The 18247-nt window shown below is 42.2% G+C and overlaps 1 protein-coding gene and 1 long non-coding RNA gene across 51 annotated transcripts in view; both read left to right on the top strand.

The window, feature by feature from the left end:
* Positions 1–2247, top strand: part of LOC107729607 (uncharacterized) — a 5418-nt gene extending 3171 nt beyond the window's left edge. Inside the window, exon 3 of the long non-coding RNA XR_001638599.1 lies at positions 2143–2247. This is a non-coding gene — a long non-coding RNA (uncharacterized LOC107729607). The remainder of the gene's footprint in view (positions 1–2142) is intronic.
* LOC107729603 (glycine-rich cell wall structural protein 2-like) overlaps positions 1–17915 on the top strand; it is a 41470-nt gene extending 23555 nt beyond the window's left edge. For 6 of the 50 annotated variants that reach the window (XM_016540217.1, XM_016540225.1, XM_016540218.1 and 3 more), the window contains 3 exons: positions 2339–2458; positions 4014–4022; positions 17608–17915. In XM_016540217.1, coding sequence (XP_016395703.1) covers positions 2339–2458; positions 4014–4022; positions 17608–17788 — 310 coding nt within the window. In that variant the 3' untranslated portion in view covers positions 17789–17915. Of the gene's footprint in view, positions 1–2338; positions 2459–3250; positions 3253–4013; positions 4023–7450; positions 7456–17607 lie in introns of all 50 variants that reach the window. The other 44 variants (XM_016540234.1, XM_016540226.1, XM_016540214.1 and 41 more) reach the window with 39 other exon arrangements.
* The last annotated feature ends 332 nt before the right edge of the window (positions 17916–18247 follow it).

Below are 18247 nucleotides of genomic sequence, written 5' to 3'. Positions count from 1 at the left end.
ACTGGCCGCTAGAGGCTGGCTCCAAAAGGGAGTCAGTCCCATAGACCTGCCATGTTATAATGCCCAACTTTACAGCAGAAAAAGTTTCCAGCCTGGTACAAAGTGGTTTTGGTCTATATAGGTAATTTTGCCCTTCATGACAACTGTGAGGGGGGTGAATTTGTTTAACTCATCTGTTTAAATTATATTACGCCTTAAAATTCTGCATAATTAAGGGTGTGGCCACTTGAGTAACAGGTGGACTGCCGCTCTGCTCCAGAGTGTGAAACTTAGAAAAATGGCTTTAAAGACTTGTTTATCCAGAAAAATGTATTATGGGTAGGACACTGGAAATCTGGCAATTAGATGTTTTAATGAAAATGATCTCAAACTTGATTTTTACCATTATAGGTACTCTGCATTTGCACTGTCTGAAAAAAATTGTCACGCCAAGGCAAAAGGCAGTAACATTATATACAATATTTGGGTGCTGAATCACCATTTACAGAATTATTATAGTAACCTCTGTATAAAATCTAGTTATCATTGGCTAAGCTATACCATAGTAATGTGGTTTCTATTTATTTTTCTGACCGTAACAACCAGACAAAAAGTTAAACGTGAGTGGATACCGTTTTGCAACTAATTTGCAATGTTCGCTAACATTAAAGGATTCAAGACCTACTTGGCCTATTATTTTTTTACATTGAACTGAATGAAAATAGCTTATGTAACGATTGTTGTCCCCAATGTGGCCTTAACACATCAGTCACAAACTTTAAATGGACGACGCACACAAGACTCTGGTTGTCTGTTCTTTCTTTTATTCTCCGCAGCAATGATAATCGTGTCTGAGGAATACATCAAAATGTATTATTACACAGGGTGAAAACACTGCAGACATAAACCACCGCAGCAGTGTCAGCCATTTTCTGCTGAACTCCATACAACTTGTAACAATTCCATGTTAACAAAATAACAAAAATAAACATGAAAATCACATACCTGAGGAATACATCAAAATGTATTATTACACAGGGTGAAAACACTGCAGACATAAACCACTGAAATAAGAAAAACATAAAATAAACAAACTCACTCTCATTAAGGGTAACTGTGTGTTTTCCATTTAGCCATCTGAAGCTACATCAGCAGCAACATGTTAATTTCACCGCATGAGACACGAGGCACAACGATAAGTACTCAAAGTTTCCATCGGACATATGAACCCATCCAACTCACTGTACATTGATTGATATAATCACTACAAACGTTTACATGTGAAAAACTCGAACAACTTGTGGATTGATGTGAACGCCAGCAGGAATAATGCTCAATGATTGTGAATTAAACCTCTCCGATGTTCATTGCAATGGGTTTTTATCGAGTTACAAGAAAAGGAAGTAAACTGATTTAATTGCGAACAATTACTGATTTTATGTGATGCGCTGTCATGGCATTCGACTCCGACTACACAAGTCATTCTGTAATTTAAACGCGGCAGACTTTAATGGCCCGTTAAACAAAGGCAGAATACCGTATAACTCCAGACCTGCACAGTAATTGACAAATGGCAAAACAAATGCAGAGCACCGTAACTTAATTTGAGCGATCTAAAACAAAGTCAAAGAGCGGTAACTGATGATACTGTGTTCTGCCTTGGTTTCTCCGGGGCTTTTCTCCAAGACACTTGTACACATGATAAAGGAGGTCATATATGTCCCAAAATTTCAATAACTCCTTTATGTTTTGTCTTTGCACGGTAGCACTGCTGTCACTATAGACTGACGTGGTTTCAGCAACCAGGCACCTCAGCTTCACCCACATCCCACCTTTTGCCCCTTTTCGATTATCTGGGAGTGACGCGCTGCCAAGATGGTGGTGGTCAGCTCCGTCCACTTTAGGCTTCAAAAATGTTCTTTAGGAAACTACGAGTGATGTCACGGACACTACGTCCATGTTTTTTTAAAGTCTATGGTTTGAATTCATCCCTTAGGACCGTTTTAAACCCAGGATGGCTTTACAACAATAGAGGAATAATACTTGGAATATAATTCACTCTGTAGGTAAAACTTGCTATTTCTGCTTTGAGTGTTTCGTGCTGTATATTGAAGTGGCATACAGTCATGCACCGACTAAAACTGTCTATCTGTGTCCATACAGTGAAGCCGGGTCACTGTCCCAAACCGAAGAAGATTCAAGCATGTGCTGAAAGCTGTTTCCATGATGTCCAGTGTCCTGCCACACAGAAGTGTTGCCCAACCACCTGTGGCCATGCATGCCATGAACCACATGGTCAGGGAAGAGGTCAAGGAAATGGTCGGGGAAGTGGTTGGAAAAGTGGTCATGGTTGGGGAAGTGGTCAGGGAAGTGGCTGGGGAAGTGGTCCTGGTCAGGGAAGTGGCTGGGGAAGTGGTCAGGGAAGTAGTCAAGGAAGTGGTCGGGGAAGTGGTCAAGGTCAAGGAAGTGGTCAGGAAATGCCCCCTCGTTTCCCAGGAAAATGAAGTGTACATGTGATGGACACTTCGCACCCTACCGTATCTCAGAATCACTTGCACGCAGATGACGACCATGTTTATATTCAAAGAAAGGGGGGGGGGGGGGGGGGGGGGGTTTGTATAGTTTGGCTGTTTTCACACAACTGCTTTCTGGCAGCGGTGCTTTGTGTAAGTTCCTCTCCCAACCAAGAAATGATGGTGGAAATTGTACTTTTTAATGAAATTAAACTGCCAGTAGTGAGTGTTTAATGAGTTAGTCATTGAGTCGTTCATTCCAATGATTCGTTCTAATGGCAGATTCATCAGATGTTTATGCATGGGCTAATGAAACTTTGCTCAACTGATTCGTTCAGAACACGGAATCAATCAGCATTGAATCGGCTGATTGCTGTGAAGTGCGATTGTGTTCCGCCTAAAATGTAAATGAGCCTCGGACGGCCCAATTTAAACCCTGGTTATGGGGCCTAGAAATTATGTGGCGTACAAAAATCAATATCATTCACTGTAGATATGAAATGCATCATTTACAAAAAAATGAAAATCATACAAAAATGTGAGAAATAAAACCCCAACAGAAAATTTGCAAACATGAGCATATCAGTGGCAACCATTTCAGCATCTGCTGTTCCATACTTATGTTTTAGGAAAGTTAAAATCATTTTTTTTTTTCTTTTTTTTTTTTTTTCTTGCATTTTTGCTGCAGCTGTTTTCTGCACCTTTTGCAAAGTCTTTATACTTTTCTGTCTTCTCATGGAGGTTCTTCAGATGGGCAGGAGTGACCGATGCATCTGCCTCATGGGCTGCAGTCAGTTTCTCCTCTGTACCCGTCATCCATTTTTAAGAAGTACAATTTAAAGTTGTACTTTTTGAACTTTTACTAGTAAGCCTATACAGTATAACAATTCAGGAATTACAAAAGCAAGTGTCAATTACGAGTCAATGCTGTGATTGACAGTGATAAAGCAACGGATGGAACAAAACATCTGACGAGCCAATGTAAATTTTAAAAAAAATGGAGCTGTGCATTAAATGATTTAGAATAAATTCAGAGTGACAAAACTACAGCAGCAGCAAGTATGTTGGCTGAATATATTTAGCAGCTTCTACAGTTAAAACCCATAGCGACCCCTAGAGGACGCAGTGTCTCGTTCCCTACTCAGGGAACCATGGTTACATAAGTAACCTGAGACATTTTTAAATTAAATCTAAAAAAATACTTAAATATTTAATTGTACCATTAGCGATCATAAAGTTCTGTAGTAGGATTAAGAGAGAATTCTATCAAATCAAAATCCATACTCTTACAATTAATGCTTTTGCCCCTCCCACAAGATTTCAAAGACTTCCAAACAAACTCGTAGAGAAAGGAATACTTGCCAACCAATTTAAATGGTGTTCAGCAGCAAATTTCATAACGGATTCACTAACAAGAGACACATCTCCAAGTTATCAAATCAATTAACACAAATGTCTCAAATAAGCGGGAAAAAAAAAAGGACAGACGAGTCCCCAATTGTTACATAACTACGCATCTAGGGCTGGGGAGCCAGTAACAAAATAAGAAAATAAATAATATCTAAAGGGAAAAAAAAAAACCTATCGATACTCGAAACCACGATCAGCAATGCAGCGATTGAATGGTGGCAAAACAGCAACGTAATGACGTCATATCATTAAATAAGACACCTGACGAAAAACTTGACAAATTTCTGGACCTTTATAAGGAAACAAAACTACTTAAATTTTATAATAGATAAATGAAATGTGCACTGTTTTTATTTTATTTTTTTTATTTTTATTTTTTACATGATTCCCAATTATTTATATTCACAATTACTAGTATTTGTACAGGCTTTACATTTTTAGTTCAATGTTGTAGTTAGCAATTCATGTAATTTTATCTTTGAAGCAGATTTGTTATGTGACGGCATTAATTAAAGTTTCTTACGGGTCAAGATCAAGTTATCTGCGTCTCCTGCGCTCCATCAAGCCACTCCCATAATATCTGTCAGCACTCTAATGCACGACTCAGATTAACTGTATGTGTGTAAGACTCTAATACAATTATAAAGTTATTTTATCATGAATAAATCTAAATGAGTAAAACTGGCTGTGTCTATAGTATTATAGATTACACAACATTATAATAATTTTTTCAAATTAATTTTTTTATTATTATTATTTTAAATTATTGTTCCCGGATTAGTAGGGTACACTTGTAATAGAGTAGCAGTGGCTGGGATACATTATAAATATCAGTTCCACTTAAAGATCCAATCAAATCCTGTTTACATGAAATAAGCTGCTCCCTAGCAGGTTTAAGCTTACGGACCTGTTGCTATGACAGCAAGTTCAGGATGAGCTTCGAAGAACCAAACAATCCAAGATCATGCCAAATCATCAACAATCAAATCCAGCTAACTGAGTTAGCGACGTACGAAGAACTGGCCCCAGGGGAGAGCTAGGCCAAAATAACAAACAAAACCAAAATAACTACCCCAAGAATATTTATAAATGACCTAGAAAAAGATAATCCAAAAATAAAGTACATAAAGCTTCCCTCTCTTCCTGTCTGCCCCATAACCAGGAGAAAAAGAGAAGTACAAACAAAAATGGCACCTTCCCCCTAAATTCCCTTAAATCAAAAGGAACATAAAAATACTAGATAATATAAGACAGAAATAATCAAAAGGTTTTAAACAACTTCAGTTCTCTTTCTGTTCAAGAACACAACAAAATCCTGAGTTCACTTACTCCGAAATAGATCAACCAAAATCAAACAACGAATGAATCCATTACAACTGCAAATTCCTTAGGTCTAACTGGTACTTTAAATTTATTCAAAAATGCCTTATATGTTAATAAAACTCCATCATTGTTTAAGAGCTGGCTAACTAATATAATATTGTATCCAAACCAGCAATTAAAAAATAGAGATTTATTTTTGTATAGGATGTCTTTGTTATTCCAAATATAGTATCTCCTTGGTGAGAAATTATGTTTATAGGCCAGAGTCCATGCCATAAGAGCTTGTTTACGAAATTTTGCAAGCTTAACCGGTATTTTTTCAACTGAATAATTGAACTTCAACAAAAATTCGAGGTCACCCAACTGCTTGAATAGATAGTTGTGAAATGAGTTCCAAATACTGTCTTTATTCTTTAAATGTTGAATAAGCCAATTTATTTTAAATACATTGTTTAGAGTATCATAACTCAACACCTCTAAACCACCATGATCTTTGGAAATGTATTAAAAAAAATTCTCAGGTAATGTGACTTGTTTCACCAGATAAAATCAATAAGCATTTTATCCAGTTGTTTGGTAACTTTATGGGGAATATCCAATGATAACGACGCATAGACTGATCTAGAGATTCCTTCAGCTTTTGAAAGAAGTACCCGCCCCTGAATTGACAAATCTCTTTGTAACCACATGGTAAATCTCTTACTAGTTTTAGTAATAATTGGATTGAAATTCAAATCATTGTGCAAATATAACATTTTTACATATGTCAGCAATCACACTAGGAAGCTGAGGTAAGTGATACGACTCAACCGGTTTACTGCTTTCGACAGATGTATACAGAGCAAGAGTCCAATGGTAATTAAGATGGGTATGGAATGAGATCAAGGTTCTTATCTGTGCGGTGATTCAGTCTCTGTATTGCAGGTAGTCCCAGGAGCGGTGGAGTGATGGAGCAGAAGGAACAGCGGGAATGGAGACGTTGGAGGACCGTCGAGGTAAGTATCCAGGTAGGGAGTCAGGTAAGCTTGACATGGCAAATGGTAGACCAGACAATAAGCTGAGGGATCTGTGCACTGATATAGGGAGCGTGATGAGCATGGACAGGTGTGTGCAATCAGTAGTCGGGTGAGTGTGATCTGGTGAGCGTTGGGGGCGGGGACTGTGGTAGCTGAGGTCACTCAGCTTCTTGCAAGACAGGCTGAGACGTAGATCCCTCGTGGAGAGCCAGACTCTATCTCCTGGATGATAGACTGGTGCGTTGGAACGGCGAGAGTCTGCAAAGTCCTTGTGTCTCCTCACTGCCTGCTGGAGTTGGACGTGAGTTGCGTCCCAGACCCTCTCGCTCACCCGGAACCAGTGGTCCACAGCTGGAACTTCGGAGGGTTCCTCCATCCACGGTGTGAATACTGTGGTGTTCTGCTTGAGGGAGTTCTGTGCATACTCGGTCCATGGGAGGAACTGACTCCAGCTGTGCTGATCTTCATGGCAGTATGACCTGAGGTACCGTCCGAGCTCTTGGATCTTTCGCTCAATCTGGCCGTTGGTCTGTGGGTGGTATCCTGACGACAGGCTGACCGTGACCCCTAGGAGCTTGCAGAATGCTCTCCAGACATGGGAGATGAACTGAGGTCCCCTGTCAGAGACGATATCTTCTGGGATGCCATAATTTCTGAAGACATAGTGGAATAAACTTTCTGCTGTCTCCATGGCCGTAGGGAGACCCTTGAGAGGGATCAGACGGCATGCCTTCAAGAATCAGTCAACGGCAACCAGAATACAGGTGTTACCTTCCGAGATGGGAAGATCCGTGACAAAGTTAACACCAACGTGTGACCAGGGTCTCCGTGGGATTGGCAACAGGACCAGTTTTCCAAACGGGAGCTGCCTAGGGGTCTTGGATATGGCACAGACCGAGCAGCTGTGGACGTACTGGATGACATCCTGGGTCATACTGGGCCACCAGTAATGAGCCTGAAGGAGCGAGAGGGTGCGCTGGCTGCCTGGATGTCCAGATCCCGGAGACTCATGAAGCGAGCCAAGAAGGGATTGACGCAGGGAGGATGGAACATAGGTTTTCCCTTTCTGGGCCTCCCAGTGGAGCAGGCTCGGAGCGGGTGGTGATGTGGATCTGATCGTCAAGGTCCCATTGGATGGGACAGACCTTGATGGCTGGAGGGAGGATGGGTTCCGGTTTGGTGGGAGCATCCAAGGAATGGATGCGAGAGAGGGAGTCAGCTTTAACATTACGCTCACCAGGTCTATAACTGATGGAGAAATTAAATCTGGTGAAGAAGAGTGCCCAGCGTGCTTGTCATGGGTTGAGTCTTTTGGCACTTTGTAGATATTCTAGGTTCTTGTGATCGGTAATCACTGTGTAGGCGTGTTGAGCTCCCTCCAGCCAGTGCCGCCACTCTTCTAGAGCCAGTTTGTTCACGAGCAGTTCCCAGTTACCAGTTTCATAGTTCTGCTCTGCTGGGGTGAGTTTCCTTGAGAAATAGGAGCAAGGGTGGAGACGAAGAGGCTCACCGTTATATTGAGAAAGCACTGCTCCCACTGCCGTGGTTGAAGCATCCACTTCGACGATGAAAGGGAGTTGCGGGTCCAGGTGTTTGAGGACGGGAGCAGTGCTGAAGGCTTCCTTGAGGAGTTGAAAGGAGGCTTGGGCTTTGGGGCTCCAGGACAGAGACTTGGGCTTTCCGCGGAGCAATGAGGTTAGGGGTGCCGTGAGGAGACTGATGTTCTTGATGAAGCGACGGTAGAAGTTGGAAAGTCCAAGGAATCACTGGAGTTATTTGACTGATTGGGGCTGAGGCCACTCATGGATTGTTTAGACTTTCCCCTGGTCCGTCTGGATACCTTCGGGACTGATGACGTAGCTGAGGAACTGGACTGTGGTCCGGTGGAACTAGCATTTCACAAGCTTCAGGTAGAGGTGGTATTTCCTGAGCTGCTCTAGGACCTGCGTCACATGTTGGCGATGTTCGGCCAGGTTCCAGGAATATATCAGGATGTCGTCGATGTAGACAATCACAAAACGATGGAGGAACTACCGGAAAACCTCGTTCATGAACCCCTGGAAGACTGACGGTGAGTTAACAAGGCCGTAGAGTATGACCTGGTACTCCTAGTGGCCAGATGGAGTAATGAAGGCTGTTTTCCACTCGTCACCCTCCCGGATGCGAACAAGGTTGTATGCGCACCGCAGGTCCAGCTTGGAGAAAATGCGAGCTCCACGAAGTTCCTCGAGGGCAGCCGGGACCAGGGGAAGTGGGTATGGCAGCTTGATAGTTTGAGAGTTCAGGGTCCGGTAATCAATGCAGGGTCTCAAGCCCCCGTCAGTTCAGTGGTTTAGCCTACTACACCACATAAGTAATGAAGCTATATCAAAAATAAGCATGTAATTGTAAACATATTAAATTAAATTTAGCAAGAAATGGAATGCTGACACCATGAGATGTAAAACGTTTTACTCTGTTTAATTGTTTTATAGGTAGTGGTGCTCATGGAGAGCAGCCCACGAATGGAGCAGACACACAGCGATAGCCAGATTGTCCCGCACATGTTCTCCCGCTCTTGCCTCATGATTGTGTGGTTCAGGGGGGCATCATCATGGTCTTCCTCATCCTCTCTTTGTACTCAGGCAAGGACAGCCTCGATGTCCCTTTCCCATCCATGATCAGATTCCAGTCTGACTACAGCAATGAGGGTTGTGATGGACGGCAAATACAGGTGAAGGTGGACACGGTGGTCAGCTGCTTCATCAGAATAAGGTATGCTATGCGATGGCGCCGCAGACGGCAGCCTCAGTGTTTGGCTCTCCAGTGTTTGTACTGTTTTTGTTAGTTTTTCCTGGTTTTTGTTTCTCAAACACGATCAGTTTTACCAGGGATGAGCTGCTGAACATTCGGCAGTACACACCACACAATCTTCTACCGGATTTAGTTTATTCGGACGTTTTGCTGAACGTTGTAGTTGGCGGAGCAGCGGTGCTGATCAAGCGCTTCAGGACGTGCAGACGGGGTAAGCGAGCCGGCGCACTTGTGAAGCTCAGGAAGCGCGGATTCAGAACGGCGCTGCCTAGCATCCATCTGGCGAATTTCAGCTCTCTACCCAACAAAACGGATGAACTTTTTCTGCTCTCCCGGACAAATAAGGATTTCTCACACTCTGCTGCTCTGTGTTTCACGGAAACCTGGCTGAATTACGCCATTCCGGACAGCGTGCTACAACTGCCCGGCTTTCACCTGTTTAGAGCAGACCGCGAAGCAGAATCAATGGGGAAATCGCGCGGCAGCGGGACATGTTTTTACATCAACAAAAGGTAGTGTACAGATGTTACAGCGTTAAAGAAGATGTGCTGTTCTGATCTAGACGCGCTTTTCATTAACTGTAAGCCATTCAATTCGCCGCGGGAGTTTCACTCGTTCATTCTCGTGTTTACATTCCTCCGCAAGCGCACGTGAGCTCAGCTTTACAGAAACTCGCTGATCAGATCACAGAGACAGAGCAACAACACCCGGACTCTGTTTTAATCATTCTCGGGGACTTTAATAAAGCAAATCTTTCCCGTGAATTGCCAAAATACAGACAGCATGTTACATGTCCCACCAGAGACAGTAATATACTGGACCATTGTTACTCCACAATAAAGGATGCATATCGCTCGGTCCCCAGAGCAGCTGTAGGACTCTCTGACCACTGCCTGGTTCATCTTATACCGACTTACAGGCATAAACTTAAATCTGCTAAACCTGTAGTAAAGTCTGTAAAGAGATGGACCAACGAAACAGAACGGGCATTACAAGCCTGTTTCGACTGCACTGATTGGAATATTTTTGAAGCTGCCACCAACGATCTGGACGAGCTCACGGAATCTGTAACATCATATATCAGTTTCTGTGATGACATGTGCATCCCTACCAGGACTCATTTAACATTCAACAATGATAAGCCATGGTTTACAGCAAAACTTCGTCATCTTCGTCAGGCCAAAGAGGACGCCTACAAAAGGGGGGACAGAGTCTTGTACAATCAGGCCAGAAACACACTGAATAAGGAGATTAGAGTGGCCAAGAGGAACTACGCTAAAAAACTAGAACACCAGTTTTCTGCCAATGACCCTGCATCAGTGTGGAAAGGCCTGAAAGACATCACCAACTACAAGACACCATCCCCCAGCACTGAGGCCAATCAACAACTTGCTGAAGACCTGAATGAGTTTTACTGTAGATTTGAAACTCCCAGTCTAACACCCCACACCCGCTCTGAACATCTCTCCACACAACCATCAACACCTCCTGCAACCCCCCTCTCCCCCACTCCTACGTTTCAGATCAGTGAGGATGATGTGCGCCAGGTCTTCAGAAAGAACAAGAGAAGAAAAGCACCAGGCCCAGACGGTGTGACACCAGCCTGTCTGAAAACCTGCGCTGACCAGCTGGCCCCCATCTTCTCACAGATCTTCAACAGATCACTGGAGCTGTGCAAAGTCCCTGCCTGCTTCAAACGCTCCACCATCATCCCCGTCCCAAAGAAACCCAAGATAACAGGACTTAATGACTACAGACCTGTGGCCCTAACGTCTGTGGTCATGAAGACATTTGAGAGGTTGGTGTTGGCTTATCTGAAGGACATTACTGGACCCTTTCTTGAACCCCTGCAGTTTGCTTACAGAGCAAACAGGTCCGTGGATGATGCAGTCAACATGCGACTGCACTTCATCCTGCAACATCTGGACAAAACAAGGATTTATGTGAGGATCCTGTTTGTGGACTTTTGCTCCGCTTTCAACACCATCATCCCAACACTCCTCCAGACCAAACTAACCCAGCTCTCTGTCCCTAGCTCTATCTGCCAATAGATCACCAGGTTTCTGACAGATAGGCGACAGCTAGTGAGAATTGGTAACATCACATCCAACAGCCGCGCCACCAGCACTGGCGCCCCTCAGGGTTGCGTCCTCTCCCCACTGCTCTTCTCCCTCTACACCAACGACTGCACCTCTAAAGGCACCTCTGTCAAGCTCCTGAAGTTTGCAGATGACACTACAGTCATTGGTCTCATCCAGGACGGAGATGAGTCTGCTTACAGACAGGAGGTTAAAGAGCTGGCTGTCTGGTGCAGTCTTAACAACCTGGAGCTGAACACCCTCAAAACAGTGGAGATGATCGTGGACTAAAGGAGAAACCACCCTGCACTCCCCCCACTCACAATCATGGACAGCACTGTGGCTGCAGTGGAGTCATTCAGATTCCTGGGCACCACCATCTCTCAGGACCTGAAGTGGGACACTCACATTGACTCCACTGTTAAAAAGGCCCAGCAGAGGTTGTTCATTCTGACAGGAATCTCAGAACAGCCTGGTTTGAGAAAGGGGATTTTAAAATAGGGATTTAAAAAAAAACACTGGATTGATTTTTATAATTATAGGATGGATGTGTACACACACTTCCAACATACATTTATGTTCAAACAACTTGAAAAGTGAATTTTGCATCCGATGACCCCTTTTAAGTAGTAATTCTTACATTTTTTTGAGTATAATATCAACAGTCTTCTCCAAAGGCGAGATCTTCAAGCAGCTGCCCGACGTTGTCTTTGTGCAGCTGAGGAAAAACGTAGGTAGGGTTGTGGAGTTACTGATGCTATGAGGTGTTAGTGCCCCTGTCCCTCTTATCTTCTTTATTACTGCATAATTTATAACTACACACAAGTTCAGGGAAAGATGATTGTATCTTTAACAATGAACACTCATAAACATAATTATAATGGGTTTGCGTACATCATAGTATGAGAACATATACACAGAAAAAAAGGCACACAAGGGTAAATATCTTTGAATAATCATAATGTTCATATAATCATAATGCATGGGAAAAATTGCATTTGTTGTTGTTGTTGCTATTTATAAGCCTGAGGGATGAAACAAAGAGAGTTAAACTCAACAAGAAAAAGAGGAGAAAAAAGATTTAAGCCAGTTTTGCTTGTGGATGAAAAAAAAATGTGCACATAAAAAGAAATCAACATATTCAAAAAGCAACAATTTGAGGTTTTCATAATAAAATATAATATCTTAAAGGATAAAACTGTGGGTCATATTAGTAGAGTACAAAAAAATGTATTGCCTATACTACAGTCACAATAAAAGGGCAGCTGTTTCTTCAACAAGACCACAAAATGAGCAGATTTCATCAACATCAAAACATTTACAGACAGATGAATTAAATGAAAAGTTGTTTCGCTTGTTATTACGTCGTAGATCACATGATAACGTCAACATGGCGATGATGTCCGGATCGCATTCATACTCAACAAGGTTTGGCTGTAGAGTACGTGCTCTTTTAGCGCTCGTTAAGTAACTACTTGCGGTTTCGAACGCAATTGCACCGCGAGGATCGAGGAGTGAGGAGGCTTCCAGAGGAGTGATGAGCGAGTATCCTGTACACACTGTATCCTTTGCGGAAGTGTTTTTCATACAAAAACCTGATGCACGTATACATTTTCCTCCCCCTTCACATCTGTTTCAGTTTAAATAAACCACACGTCATGTATTTCAAACAGGGCATCTTGCTTTATTCATATTTATTATGAATGTCTTAAATAACAAACTTTAACAACATAAGGACAGATCCCTTTAGCGCAGCTGATAACGCTTTGAAGTGATGCTAAAGGGAGCGAGGATATGTCATTTCACTTGATTCAATTCCTCCATCCTCGCGTCTTTTCCTTGCGTCCTTCCCTCGCATCCTGAAGGGGTGGAGCTAAGACGCGAGGAAAGCAAGCGAGGACGCACAAATAAGAATTGAGAAGCACCCGGTGTCGCCATAGAAACGCACAATCCTCTCGTAATTAGGCTTCCTTAATTATTATGACATGGCGTGAACGCTCATCTTCAGCTCATCTACCCCAATCAAACACACCTGAACAAGCTAATCAAGGTCTTCCAGATTACTAGAAAGCTACAGACAGGTGAGTTTGATCAGGGTTGGAGTTGACCTGAGCTCCTTGGATCTTTAAACCCCCATTTTATAGCGGTTTATGTTGCAGCAATACGGTTATTCGTTTTAGTTTTGTGCGCGTCACTGTCCGCTGCTCCTGACGCACCAATTCAGCGCATTTTCCAGCAGAGGTCATTGTGAGATCACAGATCGGGAGGATGACAGCTCGAGTGTATTGCTCGTTGATTGCTGTTTTGTGTCTGTCTGGATATTTGAGCATTACAGACGCTACTCCAGGAAAAACCACAGGTGGAGTTTACCTGATCTTCTTGGATCTTTAAAACCCCATTTTACAGAGGTTTATGTTGCAGCAACACGGTTATTCGTTTTAACTTTGTGCGCTTCACTGTCCGCTGCTCCTGACGCACCAATTCAGCGCATTTTCCAGCAGAGATCATTGTGAGATCACAGATCGGGAGGATGACAGCTCGAGTGTATTGCTCGTTGATTGCTGTTTTGTGTCTGTCTGGATATTTGAGCATTACAGACGCTACTCCAGGATCCTTGCGTCCTTCCCTCGCATCCTGAAGGGGTGGAGCTAAGACGCGAGGAAAGGAAGCGAGGATGCACAAATAAGAATTGAGAAGCACCCGGTGTCGCCATAGAAACGCACAATCCTCTCGTAATTAGGCTTCCTTAATTATTATGACATGGCGTGAACGCAGCGTTCAGCTCATCTTACCCCAATCAAACCCACCTGAACAAGCTAATCAAGGTCTTCCAGATTACTAGAAAGCTACAGACAGGTGAGTTTGATCAGGGTTGGAGTTGACCTGATCTTCTTGGATCTTTAAAACCCCATTTTACAGAGGTTTATGTTGCAGTAACACGGTTATTCGTTTTAACTTTGTGCGCTTCACTGTCCGCTGCTCCTGACGCACCAATTCAGCGCGTTTTCCAGCAGAGATCATTGTGAGATCATCGATCGGGAGGATGACAGCTCGAGTGTATTGCTCGTTGATTGCTGTTTTGTGTCTGTCTGGATATTTGAGCATTACAGACGCTACTCCAGGAAAAACCACAGGTGAGAATATCTGTTAACTTAATTACACAGTCTGAAGAAATGCAGAAATAAGTGACTCACAGTTTAGCGATGAGTAGTAGGTTTTAACTTTGTTTTTTTTTTTTGTTTTTTTTTGGAAGCAGATAAATGTAAAATTTATTAAGGTTTGAGACGCATATTGCAAAACCCCTGCTTTCCAAATGCTGAAACCGCACTCCCTGGCCTCCCCTAGTGATCCTCTTGAACCCTCTAGGGGTCCTAAAAAAAGTAACACATTGAGTTCAATATGTCTTTAAACAGAGACTGAAATGTTATTTTAAAAACTTCATTTAAGTGAAGATGTTCAGCATTCAGTGATTCTTTCTGTCTTTGGTCTGAATGATAGCAAAGCCTGGAGTGTGTCCACCCCAATCATCTGGAATAAAATCGTGTACCACGTCCTGTAACAGTGACTCCAACTGTCCCAACAATGAGAAGTGCTGCAGCAATGGATGTGGACGTTACTGTACGGTTCCATATAAAGGTATTTATGTTGTTAAGTAGGTTTGAATCAAGCGCCAACCTCCCGGTCTCACTTGAAACCAATATGGAAGTTACTTAAAACTGCAGTTCATCGACTGGCCGCTAGAGGCCGGCTCTAAAAGGGAGTCAGTGCCATAGACCTGCCATGTTAAAATGCCCAACTTTACAGCTGAGGAATTTTTACAGCCTGGTACAAAAAGTGGTTTTGGTCTATATAGGTAATACCCCAATCAAACACACCTGAACAAGCTAATCAAGGTCTTCCAGATTACTAGCAAACTACAGACAGGTGAGTTTGATCAGGGTTGGAGTTGACCTGATCTCCTTGGATCTTTAAAACCCCATTTTACAGAGGTTTATGTTGCAGCAACACGGTTATTCGTTTTAACTTTGTGCGCTTCACTGTCCGCTGCTCCTGACGCACCAATTCAGCGCGTTTTCCAGCAGAGATCATTGTGAGATCACAGATCGGGAGGATGACAGCTCGAGTGTATTGCTCGTTGATTGCTGTTTTGTGTCTGTCTGGATATTTGAGCATTACAGACGCTACTCCAGGAAAAACCACAGGTGAGAATATCTGTTAACTTAATTACACAGTCTGAAGAAATGCAGAAATAAGTGACTCACAGTTTAGCGATGAGTAGTAGGTTTTAACTTTGTTTTTTTTTTTGTTTTGTTTTTTGGAAGCAGATAAATGTAAAATTTATTAAGGTTTGAGACGCGTATTGCAAAACCCCTGCTTTCCAAATGCTGAAACCGCACTCCCTGGCCTCCCCTAGTGATCCTCTTGAACCCTCTAGGGGTCCTAAAAAAAGTAACACATTGAGTTCAATATGTCTTTAAACAGAGACTGAAATGTTATTTTAAAAACTTCATTTAAGTGAAGATGTTCAGCATTCAGTGATTCTTTCTGTCTTGGGTCTGAATGATAGCAAAGCCTGGAGTGTGTCCACCCCAATCATCTGGAATAAAATCGTGTACCACGTCCTGTAACAGTGACTCCAACTGTCCCAACAATGAGAAGTGCTGCAGCAATGGATGTGGACGTTACTGTAGGGTTCCATATAAAGGTATTTATGTTGTTAAGTAGGTTTGAATCAAGCGCCAACCTCCCGGTCTCACTTGAAACCAATATGGAAGTTACTTAAAACTGCAGTTCATCGACTGGCCGCTAGAGGCCGGCTCTAAAAGGGAGTCAGTGCCATAGACCTGCCATGTTAAAATGCCCAACTTTACAGCTGAGGAATTTTTACAGCCTGGTACAAAAAGTGGTTTTGGTCTATATAGGTAATTTTGCCCTTCATGACAACTGTGAGGGGGGTGAATTTGTTTAACTCATCCGTTAAAATTTATATTAAGCCTTAAAATTCTGCATAATTAAGGGCGTGGCCACTTGAGTGACGGTTGGACTGCCGCTCTGCTCCAGAGTGTGAAACTTAGAAAAATGGCTTTAAAGATTTTTGTTTATCCAGAGAAATTATGGGCAGGACACTGGAAATCTGGCAATTAGATGTTTTAATAAGTGATCTCAAACTTGATTTTTACTGTTATTGTAGGTACTCTGCCTTTGCACTGTCTGCAAAAAGTGATGTCACGCCAAGGCAAAAGGCAGTAACGTTATATACAATATTTGGGTGCTGAATCACCATTTACAGAATCATTATAGGAACATCTGTATAAAATCTAGTTCTCATTGGCTAGGCTATAACGTATAGTAATGTGGTTTCAAATTTATTTAGTTTTCTGACCGTAACAACCAGACCAAGTTAAATGTGACTGGATACTGTTTTGCAACTAATTTATTTGCAATGTTCGCTAACATTAAAGGATGCAAGACCTACTTGGCCTATATTTTTATTTTTTTATTTTTTTTTTACATTGAACTGAATTAAAATAGCTTAACCTAGAAGAACAACTTGTGGATTGATGTGAACGCCAGCCGGAATAATGCTCAATGATTGTGAACTAAACCTCTCCGATGACATTCTTTGCAATGGATTTTTATAGCGTTACAAGAAAAGGTAGTAAATGGATTTAATTGCAAACCGTTACTGATTTTGTGATGCGCTGTTGAGGCATTCGACTCCTCACCACACGTGCTAAAGTGGGCGGCCCCAGACTGACAGCTGGCATCTGTTTGTTTTTTTTGTTGGTTTTTTTTTTTTTAAGGTTTACGATTAGTTATTGTTGCCAAGTTATCTAGTTGTTGCTTGTTTACAGTTTGTTAGATCGTGATTTTAATTTGTCTAAAGAAGTGCCAACAGATGTATGAAAGTACACCAGTCGCACTGTAATTTAAATGCGGCAGACTTTAATGGACCGTGAAACAAAGGCAGAATACCGTATAACTCCAGACCTGCACAGTAATTGACAAACAGCTAAACAAATGCAGAGCACCGTAACCTAATTTGAGCAATCTAAAACAAAATCAAAGAGCGGTAACTGATGATACTGTGTTCTGCTTTGGTTTCTCTGGGGCTTTTCTCCAAGGTACTTGTACACATGATAAAGGAGGTCATGTATGTCCCAAAATTATCAATAACTTTTTTTTTTTTTGACAAACCAAATTTATGGTGTTTTGTCTTTGCACGGCTGCACTGCTGTCACTATAGACGGGCGTGGTTTCAGCAACCAGGCACCTCCGCTTCACCCACATCCCACCTTTTGCCCTTTTTCGATTATCTGGGAGTGACGTGCTGCCAAGATGGTGGTGGTCAGCTCCGCCCACTTTAGGCTTCAAATGTTCTTCAGGAAACTACGAGTGATGTCACGGACACTACATCCATGTGTTTTTACAATCTATGGTTTGAATTCATCCCTTAGGATAGTTTTAAACCCAGGATGGCTTTACAAAAAAAAGAGTGGTCGGGGAAGTGGTCAAGGTCAGGGAAGTGGCTGGGGAAGTGGTCAGGGAAGTGGTCAAGGTCGGGAAAGTGGTCCTGGTCGGGGAAGTGGTTGGGAAAGTGGTCATGGTCGGGGAAGTGTTAAAGGTGGGGGAAGTGGTTATTGAAATGGGCGTTTTGCATAACACTTACTGGTGATCTTTTCAATTGAGTGCTTTATTCATATGGCATGTTTTCCATGTTTGCTCAAACAGTTAAGAGATTTCTGTCTTTCTCTGTGCGTGCCCCCCCCCCATCTAATAAAGATAATTGCGGTTTGAGTTGATTGAGGTGTGTGGTTTTTGTCTATTGCAAATGATTTATTCTGAAGCAATATTCTCATAAGTTTTCTATCAGCTGTGACTTTATTTATTTTTTTATTTTTTCCCCACTACTCATTAATACTTTCATTTCAGGTTCTTACATTTGATCTATAAATTCAATTATAATAATGTGATCTGTTATCAAATTAAATTTACGCTGAAAAATGCAACTGCTTTAAATAAAAGAATCTCATAAGTATTTTTGAATATACAAACTAGAAATGTTGGTGGAAATTGTACTTTTCAATTAAATTAAAGTGCCAGTAGTGAGTGTTTAATGAGGGAGTCGTTCATT

The sequence above is a fragment of the Sinocyclocheilus rhinocerous genome, unplaced genomic scaffold, assembly GCF_001515625.1.
Source record: "Sinocyclocheilus rhinocerous isolate Xijiao unplaced genomic scaffold, SAMN03320098_v1.1 scaffold3535, whole genome shotgun sequence".
Lineage (NCBI taxonomy): Eukaryota > Metazoa > Chordata > Actinopteri > Cypriniformes > Cyprinidae > Sinocyclocheilus > Sinocyclocheilus rhinocerous.
This window is presented reverse-complemented; position numbering and strand designations above follow the sequence as displayed.